Source organism: Protopterus annectens, chromosome 2.part2 (assembly GCF_019279795.1).
Source record: "Protopterus annectens isolate FY-2018-M chromosome 2.part2, PAN1.0, whole genome shotgun sequence".
NCBI classification, from domain to species: domain Eukaryota; kingdom Metazoa; phylum Chordata; order Ceratodontiformes; family Protopteridae; genus Protopterus; species Protopterus annectens.
The window spans coordinates 163617739-163631439 of NC_056730.1; the positions used below are offsets into that span (position 1 = coordinate 163617739).

The 13701-nt window shown below is 37.6% G+C and overlaps 1 protein-coding gene across 2 annotated transcripts in view; it reads left to right on the top strand.

Annotated features, from left to right (window-relative positions):
- Positions 1 to 13701, top strand: part of LOC122795577 (metallophosphoesterase domain-containing protein 1-like) — a 629119-nt gene that overhangs the window by 155090 nt on the left and 460328 nt on the right. For both annotated transcript variants that reach the window (XM_044063825.1, XM_044063826.1), the window contains exon 2: positions 6049 to 6227. In XM_044063825.1, coding sequence (XP_043919760.1) covers positions 6049 to 6227 — 179 coding nt within the window. The remainder of the gene's footprint in view (positions 1 to 6048; positions 6228 to 13701) is intronic.

A 13701-nucleotide genomic window follows, 5' to 3' on the forward strand; every position in this document is an offset into this window, starting at 1 on the left:
GCCCGATGTTAGTTGCACATGGATGATTTCAGAGGTATCATGCTGCGCCACTAACCTGGAAGTGTAGGTATCCTTGATGAATATGGATACACTCCCTCCTTTTGTGTTTCGGTCTGTGTTCTGTGGCCAAAACGTGTGGTATGAGTTGTAGCCCGGTAGTGCTGGGGTGCTCTCTGGAGCCTTGAACCAGGTTTCAGTTACTGCACAGATGTCGACGTTCTTCATACTGGGGAGTTCTTCGAGCGCGTGCATTTTGAGATTTAAACTCCTGGCATTGAGTAGCATAACCCTTAGTTTTTTGTTAATTGTACTGTTTACGGAGGTGGGTTTGACTTTTGAGCCTTGCCTAAAAAAGGCACTATGGGGCAGCAAGAGCCTTGGCCAGTATTTGAAAGCCTAGGGGTGACAGGTGCAAGCCATCTCTTGTGAAGCAATGCGGCTTGTCGAGCATGGTGTCACAGGCTGACAGACACTGGATCCCCTTTGAATGATACCAGAATCTTAGCCAATTGTTGAAATTGATCATTTTTTTCTTTATACTGAAGTATCATTCTTGGTGAGGGCAGGATGCTACTCAGGGTCAGGGTCATACCAGCCTGGGCTACATGATCAGAGAGCTCTTCCATGTCTCTTTTCATGTAGTCCAGGGAGGTACATCTCGGGTCATTCACACCAACATGAACAATGACAGAGTCATATTTGTACTTGTTCCAGAGTGACCTGAGTGCTTGTGTTATGTGGCGGATTCTGGATCCTGACAGGCAGCTAATAGTAACCTTCTGCTTGTCCAGCCGAGTGAGTGGGTCGTCAGTGTGCCTGACTATAGAATCACCTATTACTAGTGTGTTAGGTATGTTATTTCACCTTAAGGGCTGTGATTGTGCGGCACACTGATTTGATGTTTTATGTGTTGTCTGCTTTGTGACGGGAAGTGCAGGTTGTTTGGGTGTCTGCTTTGGAGGTCTCTGATGTTTTTGCAGGTTTTTATTTAGCACCTCCGAGTATGATTTTGTGTATTTATGTGTATTTTTTGCCAGTGCTGTTTTAGTAGGTCTGTGTGCGGCTGGAGTCGCTTGGTTGGTGAGGGGTGAATAAAGAGCCTTGCCATGCTGAGCAATCAGTCTCAGGGTATATTAGTGCTTGCTAGGTCTGAGGAAGTGCTGGGCTGTAAGATGCTTTTTGAGTGCTTAGGTTGAGCATTAGACTAGTTTCAAGGGAAAAACTGAAGAAGAGAATTAGTAGAATCGGGAATAAGTTAACCGTAGCTAACCGGCACTGCCTGGTGCGCAAAACCATGCAAACGTGGTTTTTATAGTAGGGAAATGAAAGAGATAGAAATTAGCCCAAAATGGCCAATAAACTACTAACTTCTGGGCTGGAACCACTCCTCCAAGGACAGATAGGTTGCTCAAAGCTCCCCTCTCTCACAGGTGAACAGAGAAACTTCTTTCTATCCAGGTAAGGTATGGGCAACTCAGAAACTAGTATCACAGCCATGAATTCAGCACTAGCCTGAAAACTGGACTATACTAGCTTAGAAAGGCGGGAAACAAGGATTTTTTGTTTTTTTGTTTTTTTGAAAAGATAAGGCAAAAACAGTAAAAAATACACTTAAAACAGCTTTAAACGACTACAAACGATCAGAAAAGGCTATCACACTTTAGTTTGTAGCTTACAACAGTTACACAAATTATTTAAACAAAAAACAACTTTTTAAAAGTGCAGACAGTCAAATAAGTACAATATGTGAAAAAAACAAGCTTTTAAATCACAATAAATGCTGGAAAATCTGTGTTTAGGCGGAAAACAGTTAAGTACAGCAAGAAAGTACAGAAAACTGATACTTAATCACTCCAAAGTCTCTCTCCTATGCTAGAAGGCTTGTATCAGTTTAAGGCTTCTAGTGCTACCCAGTAGATTAGTTACAGGAAAGATGGCAAACAAGCGCAGATGTGGTCTTTTAAACCAGAAAGTTGAAAGAGACGGACAAACTGTCCAAATGGTCAATAAACTACAATTTCTGGGTCAAGAACCTCTCCTCTCGTGGTAGACAGGCTACCTAATGCTTAACACTCCCATTGATAAACTAGAAGGCTTTCCTCCAACACAGAAAGGCTTGGGGGGCTCAGAAGCTTACAAAGAGTCCTGGATACAGCAAATCTGTACCTGGACTAGACTAGTAACAGGAAAGGTAGGAAACAAGTGCAAACACAGGCTTTTAAATCAGAAGGTTGAAAGAGATGGAAAAGCTTCCTAAACGGCCAATAAACTATAACTTCTAGGCCAGAAACCACTACTCCTGTGGTAGATAGGTTACCTAGTGCTTACCACTCCCACTGATAAGCTAGAAGGCTTCTTTCCAGCATGGAAGGGCTCGGGGGGCTCAGAAGCTTACCAACAGTCCTGGATACAGCAAATCTGTTCCTGGATTACACTAGTTATAGGAAAGGCGGGGACCAAATGCAAAACGGGCTTTTAACCAGAAAGTAGAAAGAGATGGAAAAACTGCCCAAATGGCCAATGAACTACAATTTCAGGGCCAAAACCCACTCCTCCCATGGTAGATAGGCTACCTAGTGCTTACCACTCCCAATGATAAGCTAGAAGGCTTCCCTCCAACACAGAAAGGCTTGGGGGGGGGCTCAGAAGCTTACCAACAGTCCTGGATACAGCAAGTCTGTATCTGGACTTCAATAGTTACAGAAAGGCAGGAAACAAACTTAGAAATTTTTTTTGTTACAGAAAAGCAGCTAAAACAGCAGTAAATACAATTCAAATTGTATTGCAGGCCAGCACACCTGAGCGTGTAGCAACACTACTGCAAATACAGTTCAATTAAAGTAACAAATGACTAAAAAAAACAAGTTCAGAAGGCAGTAAATTAGAAGGCTACTAACAAGCAGTAATAAGTGCAGAGTAAGAGTGACTGAACAGATAACAACACGCAGAAGAGCAACTAAGACAGTTACAGTAAGAGCAGATGAATAAGATATATATATATATATATATATATATATATATATATATATATATATATATGTGTGTATTTTTAATTAATTTATTTATTTATTGTCTCCTTCAAGGAAAGTCCACAGCAAAACACCATAGATATCTTGAAAATCGACATAGACTGCTTCTAGACAGTAGGTCTCACCTTAAATCTTTAAAACTCACAAACTCTTCCGCATACAAGGCTCCTCTTTCTGGCAGCCTTTATAGATTAGGCCCAACAGAAAGCTTCCTTTCCCAGGACAAGATATCTTTCCTGACAAACAACTTGACTAGACTGTTTCCAGAACAACACATCTCAGCATAGTAATTTCTGAGGATTCCAGGTTACTTGGCATCCTGAATTCTCATGATCCCACAGGCAAAGTTATACATGAAAAATCTTCAGTGGGTCCAAAAAAATTTTGGGAAGAGTATTTTCAATTCAGGGATACCCTGCTGCCCCTCCTTCCATGCCTTCTCCTGTGGTAGAAGAATACCATACTGCAGAACACAAGGGCAAATATCTTTACAAGAAGCAGACAAGGCTGCCATCATCATGGACAGTTCAGATGTAGCTTGGGGGAACCCATTTAGATTCACTGAAAGCTCAGGGCATCTGGACATCACAACAGAGAAAACTGCATATAAATCAGAAGGAGCTATTAGCAGTTTACCTGGCCATAAAGGCTTTTCTACAAAATTTAAGCACAGTGACCTTGCATATCTGGGCAGATAACAACACAGAGATGTAGTACATAAACAAGAAAGGGGGTATTCTTTCCTACCCTTTGTGCAGCCTAATGAGAAAAATTTGGATGTTTGCTCAAGAACTAGGGCTAACTCTCATACCATCTTATATTCCAGGTCAGAACAATACCCTGGTATATTCTGTAAGAAGGGATCTTATAGACCCCAATGGATGGATTCTGAAGAGAGAGGTGCTCCTGAACCCAAGTCTGTTGCGGAAGGTTCCCTCAACAGACTTGTTTGTCTTTCACCAGAACAGACAACTATAGAAGTTCTGCTCCACAACTCAACAGACAAGGACTTGAAAAATACTTTTTTTTTTTTGCATGAACAAACTTATTTCTGCATGCATTTCCATCCTTGCATTTGATCTCCATGGTACAGATGAAAGTGAGAGTGGACAGACCCAGCATGATCCTAGTGCCCCCCTTCTGGACAAGGCAACCCTGGTCCTCCCTTCTCATGACCCTCAGTGGGGGGAAATTCCACACCCTACCTCAGGAAGTAGACTTTCTCAGCCAAGCCAGACTATCTGTATATCGCCACACTCAGGTTAACAGCCTAGAGGATTTGGGTTTGGCATCAAGGAATGCCTCCTATCCCACAAACGTGCTTTCTATTCTAAAGGAGGCTAGGAAACCCTATACCAGAATACCTTATCTGACAAAAAAGAAGAGATTTTCCATCTGATGTCACAACAAGAAAACCTGCCATTCTTAGGCAGACATCGACTCAGTCTTGGAGTACCTTTCAGACCTAGCTAGACAAGGATTTCCTGCTCCAGTATTAAAGTGCATGGATCTGCCACCTCAGCCTGCTTGCATAGTGCTCCACCTATCTTCTCACAGTCCCACATGAAGCTTTTCCTAAAATATTTAATTCACTTCAGACCATCCAGAAGGAACCCTATTCCTGCCTCAGGTCTAAATTATGCGGTAGAGAAACTAACCTTGCCCCCTTTGAACCTGCTGCCACTGCCTCTCTAAAGATGCTCACTTGGAAGATTACTTTCCTTATAGCTGTCACCTCAGCAGGGTGAATCTCAGAGCTACAAGCCCTCATGTGTAAAGAATCTTTCACTGTGTTTCACAGAGATAGGGTAACCAGTTGAACAAACCCATCTTTTATGTCTGAGGTGGTATCAGAATTTACCCTAAAACAAGCTATCCACCTGCCAGGCTTCTTCCCAGATCCAGAGAAAGAGCAGAGCAAGTCCTTAATTCCATGAGTGTGCATAGGCAAATCAGGTACTATCTAGACAGGACAAAAACCCTTAATACAGCAGAGCAATTACTGTTGGCTTTCACAGATGGCAAACAGGGAAGACGTGTATCCAAACTTTTTCCAAATGGATCGACAACTGCATTAAGTTAAAAAATTCTACCTGGGCACATTAAACCCCACTCCTCCAGGCATAGGGCAACTACCACTGCTTTTCTCAAAGTAGTCCCTACCCAGGCCATCCAGGAGGCAGCCACATGGAACTTAGTGCACACCTTTACAAAATACTATAACCTAGGCAATGTCTCCATGGTTAGAGCAGGTTTTGCTACTGCCATCCTGCAAAACCTTATTTCCCAGGGTAATAAGGGTGAGCTACCACTCACCTTTCCCAATAATCAGTACTGCAACATTGACTATGAAGAACATAATTGAGTTGTGTCCCATTTTAGCATAACCATAGATGTTTGAGTAGATCAGTGTTGCAGTACATGCTCTCACCCTCCAGCCCCTCTATCTTCTGACTAATTTTCTTTCCTTTGCTGGGTACATGGAGTAGAGTTCTGTGCAGATAGTCCTGTTATCTTTATCATTCCCTTTCTGCCTCCTATGATTTTCCTCTTTTTCACTCAAAGTCAGACAAGTGAGGAGGTTGTGCTGTCCTCGGGAATCAGATTGCTTGTTCACTGCTTAGAAAGCCCTGAATATGGTGACAACAGACACTCTTCTTATAACATTACATCCGTGTGTTGGTCTTTGGATGTCCATTGGCTACGGATGATACAAATACTCTGGAAATCAGGCTAGTCAAGAGCTTTTGCATGGCAAGAAGACCCCAAGAATCAGTACTGCAACATTAATCTACTCTGACCTACAATTATGGTAAGTGGGGCACAACTGTACTTTCTGTTTTATGTACTTTGATGGGAATCTGTTCTGTAAATGCAGTTAGTTAACTGTCCATCTATTGGTAAGTTGTTCCACCCAAGAAAGTGACTTGTTACATCAGATGATGACTGATTTGTTTTGTGAATTGTGAACTGAATAATTCCTTCTTATTAATGATTTGTAAATACTTCCATTTCATAGCCTGCATGAGCTGCAGCCTGAAGCTCCAAAACTGAAGGACTACGTAAGGTTCGTGTGTATCTCTGATACCCATTTTGCAAACAATATTCCACTGCCTGAAGGGGACGTTCTGATCCATGCAGGAGATTTTTCGGACTGGGGCAGAAGACAAGAAATTGAAAAGTTCTGTGCATGGCTAGGTAAAAAACTTTTATTTTAATTTTGCTTTATTTCTACCTACTTTTCAAAGCTGTTAAATTTGGATAACTCTTTGTGTGTGTGTGTGTGTGTGTGTGTGTGTGTGTGTGTGTGTGTGTGTGTGTGTGTGTGTGTGTGTGTGTGTGTGTGTGTGTGTGCGCGCGCGCATGAGTGTATGAGTGTGTGTGTTTCTCTGTGTCTGTATGATTTAATTTATTTTATTGATCTTGCTCGCTTTCTAACCATGTTCTCCCTGTCTATTCCAGCATGGTTGTGCTAACAGCTGCACATTCACTGATGAGCATAAATTAATCAGATGTTGTTAATTTTATCAGCATGTCATATATACCTCAGCATAAAACTTGCATCTTGGCACCTGCTACTTATTGTAAACTCTGGCTTACTTATCTCATTGCATGCTGTGGGGAGCTTCACTCTTACCACTTTTATCTCTTTAAAAGGTATGGCATACCTCATTCTGCTGGTTAGTAAGGACTAGGGCACAGGGGACATCTTGAGAGTTTAACTCCCTATTGAAATATTGGCATTTGAAATGATGATTGCTGGCAAGCCAAAAAAAAAAAGCCTGAACTATGAGAAAAGAACGAATCTTGAACATCCCTCTTCTCCTTTAAACTTCTTTATTGCAGGGGGCAACCCCTCCACACCCCCCTAACTTAAATATATATATGTATATATATATATATATATATATATATATATATATATATATATATATATACATATATATATATATATATATATATATATATGTATCAGGTCAAGTTCAGCATACCTGAATGGAAAGGAAGTACTCTTTGAAATGGCCATCTCAGATTTAGTATAATGTTAAGTCCACTTTTTTTGGCTATTCAGTCTGCATATTTCAGGACTCACTCTAGCAAGTTCCAACATTTCAAATGCTTATGGAGTGTTCGCTGACCGCATACCATCTTCAGGAGTAAATGTGGGCCCTCCTGAGGGATGAGGAGACACAAATCAGATATGCAGTTGACAAGAGAAATGTTTTGGGAGGTAAACTTGCAAAATAGTTTCATGGGGACACCAAACACTGAAGCTATGAACCAGAGGAGATGATACAGTATATGTTGCTGTATATAACAGTTTTGTGTGATAAAATAATACCATTGTTTTTTTTACAGTCTTGGGAATTATAATTGTTAGTACAGCTCCATGTAGACTGAGATGACAGATTCCAGTGTGCAGGTCCATACATGCATGCTTACCTTTACAGTCAAAATCACTGACAAAAATAAATTACTATTTTGAACGTATGATCTGTAACCCATTCCCTCCTGAGTAAAATGGAATTGATGGAGGAGAACAAGGCACCCAAAGCATGCATAACTTTAACAGCTAGAACCAAATCTGTACTAACTCCCATAAGTAGGCTGAAGTAGTGTACAAAAAGCAAGGGGAAAGGAATATAGATGACTTAGAGAATGGAAAGAGTGGCATGTATAGTTCATTATTTACAAAAAAAAAATAATTCATTTTTGGTGTTATCTTGAGACTTAATTATGCTCATTTTATTGAATCTGACTTATGCTGTGCTGGTATTTCCAAAGGAATACACTGTACACTGTTCTTCAGATATGTAAATGGCATGTGGACCCACTGTGCCTGTACTTATGCCATACAACACATGGACAATTCACTTCTACAGTATTTACAGAATATTACCCCACAGCTCATGGACAAAATCCATCAAGTTTAACTAACTAGATTTTTTTGCTGGAGAAATTAGGACTCATATTTAACATCAGTTTTGCAGTACAAGTACTTCAACTCAGCAGATGCATGCTTGAGAGTAATACTCTGAACAAGAAAGCACTGTGAAGCTATTTCCTCATAAAATGATTTGATTTAATTTGGTATCTTGCTAAAAATCTGTTAACTATATGACCACTGACAAGTCTTTCAACCCGAACCTTCATTGCCTATATAGTCAAAAGTCTTTATACCAGATCTGCTGAAAGAACAGTAGACAGTGCACTGCTGGTTCCTAAACTCCTGTGTGCGTCTCTCCTGTGCAACAATTGTTATGCTAAGAAAGCTGCAGTAAGCTTCCAGTTGAGCTGATAGGTCTGGTACAGAAGATAAAGAGAAGACAACATTGTAACTATCTGTAACTGGGAATAACTAGAACTGCAGGTAAACCGGCTTGTAATTTTCTCAGACAACTTTATACAGACGTACTTATTCTCTAAGTGAAGGGTGTTTTCTTATGCCTGACAGGACAAGAAGCCTCATCTGTGTTTTTGCATGTAGCTATTATCAAAACATTTCAAACACTTTTGCCAAAATAAGAATAATGACTCTTCATAATTATGTATCAGGCCAAGTCTTTCCAAATATTTTGTTCACAGGCATGTAGGTGTAGTGTTACCTGGCTATTCAGTACACCTCCACAAGCTTATATTACAGTTTCACCAAAAAGGATCACAATTTTGCAAATTTGCAAATGTATTCCTCAAGTGAAGTCATTCCTGATGGATCCATGGGAATGTAAATGTGATGTGACCTAGGTATTCAGTACACCACCACAACCTCTTATTGATCGCTTCTTCTTTCTCTTTCCTATGAAGCAGTTCTGACCTGTTCTTAAACCCTTTCAGATCTTCTATGTAACAAATAATCTTCACACTGACCTTCTTTACTACTCTCTGCAGTTCCTTCCACTGGCACTCTTTAACTATCCACCACCTGTGTTACTTTATCCCTGCTACTATATAACTGCTACCCAAAACACATTGCTAGCTATATTAACGGCAAGACTGATGAGATGAATAATACTACATGGTGCAAATAGAACACATTTAGGAAAGGAGGCGTCTATTCCCATAAGGATCACACAGCCCCTATTAAACACGATTCTACCAATGACAACTTTGGTATTCAGCAATCTGAGGATTCAGAGCATGTGGAAGAAATTAAAAAAAAAAAAGAAAGAAAAGAAAAGGGTCACAACAAATAAGGAAGAACAACTGATTGTCTATAATGCAAAGAGAATATATACTAAAAGTGAAACTCCTTTGTTATGAAACACACAGATTACAGGGTATGTAGGAATTGTTCTATCAGAAAACCTTCAATTTATAGAAAAAGCATATTTTTTTCCAAAAGAAAAAAAAATGGAAAAAAAAGAGGCAAAGGACTGATGAAAGCAAAGAAATCAAATTTGAACTTGGAAGAATTGAAGAATATTATTGTAACAAAAAAAAGGAGACAGACCAAAATTGGTAAAACGGCTCAAGCTGTGGAGGTACAAAGCCAGCTAGATGAGAATTATATGCTTGAAAATATAATTAGCAATGAAAACAGTAGGATTAAAACAACTAATGGTGATGAAGACCATTCCTTTATAACAACTGATATTTATTTTATTTTATTTTACATTTGTTAACTGGGGGTGTCTGACTGAGCCGAAAAGGCCCTTTTTTCAGCAGAGGCCTGGGGAGAAAAGCTCCACAAAGAAAAATTACAGATACATTTAGTAAGACATGATCAGTATACACACAAATTACAAAAGACATGTTTTTACAGTGGTATGCAACACATCAACAGTTACAGTGAAGAGAACAAAAACAAATATTAATTTAAAAATAAAGGTAATTAATAGATTTGTGGTGCACAGCTGAAATTTGGAACATAGGTAGAATACATCCATAGTACACAGGTACCGTACATGCATTGTAGATTGGCCAGTGTTTGTGAGTAAGATTGAAAACTATTATCAAGTACTCTAGATTTAGTATGTATACCATACTAACTGATAGAGCAGATATTACTGAATTAGAAGCTGAAGATTCTTCAGATTTGGTCAGAAATTATATACTTTTAATTGGAGATTCACTTATAAGAGGAATAGATACTTACATTTACAGGGAAGATAATGAACATTACATATTGTTATGCTTAGCCAGGAATGAAAATTCAGGATTGAGAAAGGCCTTAGAATGCCTAAATGTAAGGAAGTATGAAGCTAATTTTATTCACATTGGTACAAATGATCTCCTTTGCAGGGACTGTCTGACTGTTAGTAAGGAACTTGCATCCCTTTAAAATAGCATAGCTTGTACATGAGTTAGAACATATTTTTCACAAGTTTTATATATATATATATATATATATATATATATATATATATATATATAGAGAGAGAGAGAGAGAGCGAGAGAGGAGAGTCAGGCCACCATGAATTAAAACGTTTTTGTGAATAAATACCTACATGAAAAAATGTCTCATTTAAAAAAATGGAAATGTGTAGAGCACCCAAGCCTAATGCTACGCACACATGTTTAGACAGGATGGCGTACACTTGTCAAGACCAGAGGAAAAAAATTTTGCAGAACATATATTGCAATATTTGACAAACAGATGGCAGGATTTTTGCCAGGTCAAAAATTTAGCAGTTCACAGATAGCAACATTTGATGCATCTCTGATGGTTGTTAATGCTAGAAGCATTAGTAATAAAGTTTTTTTTGTTATTAGAAAATTTTCTATGGTACTCACAAGATTGATAGTGTTATTGTTTCTGAAACATGGTTAAAGAACAATGACTGGAAACCAATTCTTTCAGGGTACAAATGTTTTACTGTAACAGACATTCTAATAACAAATCAAGTGGAAGTTTTGTATGTATGGCTTAAAAATTGTTATGAGATTATGACATGTTCACTGATAACACCAATACTGTAGGTTTTGTAACTCTGACAATAAAGACAACTATGGAATATATAAAAATTGTTGGAGTGTATAAACCATCAAAGTCAAGTGCAAATGACCCAGAGGGATGTATACATTTTTTGCACAAAACACAGGAGACAAGAATAATAGTGGCTGGTGACTTAAATTTATCAGAAACAGACTGGAATAATATTAATTCAACAACATTAATAAAGAAATAATTACAGCATCTGTTCAAAACAACAACTGCTTCAGACTGTAAAAAAGACCAACAGGAAACTGAACATACTAGATATTGTTTGTGTTCCAAAGGAAATGATTGTTACTTCATGTCAAATGTTACCACTGTTGATGTGCAGTGATCCTGGAGTTATAAAAGTTAAACTGTTGCTTGATAATTCTGCCAAACTGAAATCTAAACCAGTGCAATGAAAATTAATAACAGACTATATAGAAGCAAAACAGTCACTATGTAAAACTATTTCGAGTTATCCGTTCAGTGGAAAAATTGCAGAAGGAATTTGGCAAGCTTAGAAAGAGAAATCATTTGAATTAAAAAAAAATAAATTAAAAAAAAGATGTAATATTTCCATAAGGCCAAGATACTTGTTTAAGGTGAAATAAAATATAAGAAATTGAAAATAGGTTGAGCTATAACTTTGAAAACTGAAATAAACAAGCTGTACAGGCAAATTAAATGTGGCTTGAGACAAGATCAAGAAAAATTTGAAGAACATTTATATAAAGATATTGACAATAACAGAAAAACATTTTATAAATATATAATATGTGGTTGGAGTAAAGACAAACAAATAAACTGTGAGTAGATTCTAAAATTTATTCTCAGAGACAACAGATTGCAAATATACTTAATGAAATCTTATAAAAGCAGTTTGGCTCCACAAAGAGGGTGATAAATTGTCCTAGTAACATCCAGGCAATCTCAGATACAGAAATGAAATTAGATTGCAATGAAAAAGAACTGCACAAACTGAACCCAAACAAAGCACAAGTAGGAAACAGAATTAGTAATAATGACCTGAGAACACTTCAGCATGAACTTACAGCACCATTATATTGATTATTTACTAGGTCATATAAATATTGGGAGATTCCTCGATATTGGAGATGTGCATTTGTTAAACTTATCTTTAAGGGAAATGGAGAAAGACAAATGTAGAGTCACACAGACCTATAAGTTTCATTTCATTTTGTGGAAAAACAATGGCAAAGGTTATTTTGGAAAAATTATTGTCAGAATTGGAAAGGTTGTGACTTGAAACCATAAATCAGCATGTATCTGTAGAACGTAGATTTGTAACCACCTGTAACATGATGTTCTCTGACAATATAATAGCAGCTATAAATGAAAATTGTGCTATGTAATTTATCTAGACTTAACTTCAACATTTGATAGCTACATGCACAAAACAATGATCAATAAATTAGAACTAAGTATAAATGCATTCTTGATAAGATAAATAGCTGCATGCAATGTAGATAGGACATGACAAGTATTATACAGCAACTGGACAAGGAAAATATGAGGTTACATTCAGGGTGTACCACTATGCTCTGCTCTAGGCCCGTACTTGTTTAGATTGTATCTTTCAGAACTATCTTTTTCATCTGAGGTGTGATGCAGTCTGTATGTAGATGACTTGAAAATGTGTAATCAGATTACATGTTAAAGATTGGGCATGTCTGCATAAAAAAATTGACTAAATTGATCATTTGGACACAGGAGAATAATATGCTAATAAATATATCAAAAATTGAGGATATAAGATGTGGAAGAGATAGAGTGAAAGGTGAATATTTAATACAGTGCACAGTGATTGAAAATGTAGATTTATCTGGGTATGTGGGTAGGCCCAGCTTTGAGTTTTTCTAATCCTATTAATCAACTGGCTAATGATAGATATAGATGCATAGGTTGTATAAAAAAGAAGTATAAAGTCTAAGATATCAAAAATGGTAAAATCATTTGTTAGTTACATTAGATCTAAACTTGAGTATGGAATAAAAATATGGAAACCTTATAAGAAAATCATGAGCAAATTGGAAAGAGTATAATGGAAATATATATGTGGGCATTCATGGATGTGAAAATTTAAATTATTATGAAAGACTAAAATATCTGAACTTGTACACTGTTGCATACAAACATTTAAGAGAAGACCTTATTCAGGTGCATAGGGCATTTAGAGACAACTACCTCTGGGAATGTTTGGGATTAACAAAATGTAGTTAAAAATCATCAGACAACTTATGTAGAGGGTTACATAGTAATAATAGATATTCTAAGTGGTTCCCCTGAAAGAGCAGGTGATGCGTGGAATAAACTACCAAATTACTTTAAAGCAAGCTCTAGTTAGAATATTTTTAAGAACAATCGGGACACTTATTATGAGAATAACTGCTCGGGTATAGGCAGACTAGGAGAGCATTATTTCCCATGCCAGAAATATTTGTGTGCATGCATATATGTATGTCAAACACTCCTTTTGAGCTAGGTATCTTTATCTGCTGCTATTCAGTCATATTATCTCAAGTTTTCATAGTACACATACTCAAAAACATATTTAGTTGCTTGCTTTCTTAATTTAAATTTCTTATTTCAGCAGTTTCCCTGCCTTCTATCAAGTAATTGTGCTTGTTCCTTCTTGTTCACATTGCCTCATTTGCTTTATTTCTTCTTTGTAAATTAACACATTACTTGTGCTCTGATTATCAAAATGTACTTTATATATTGCATTTTACT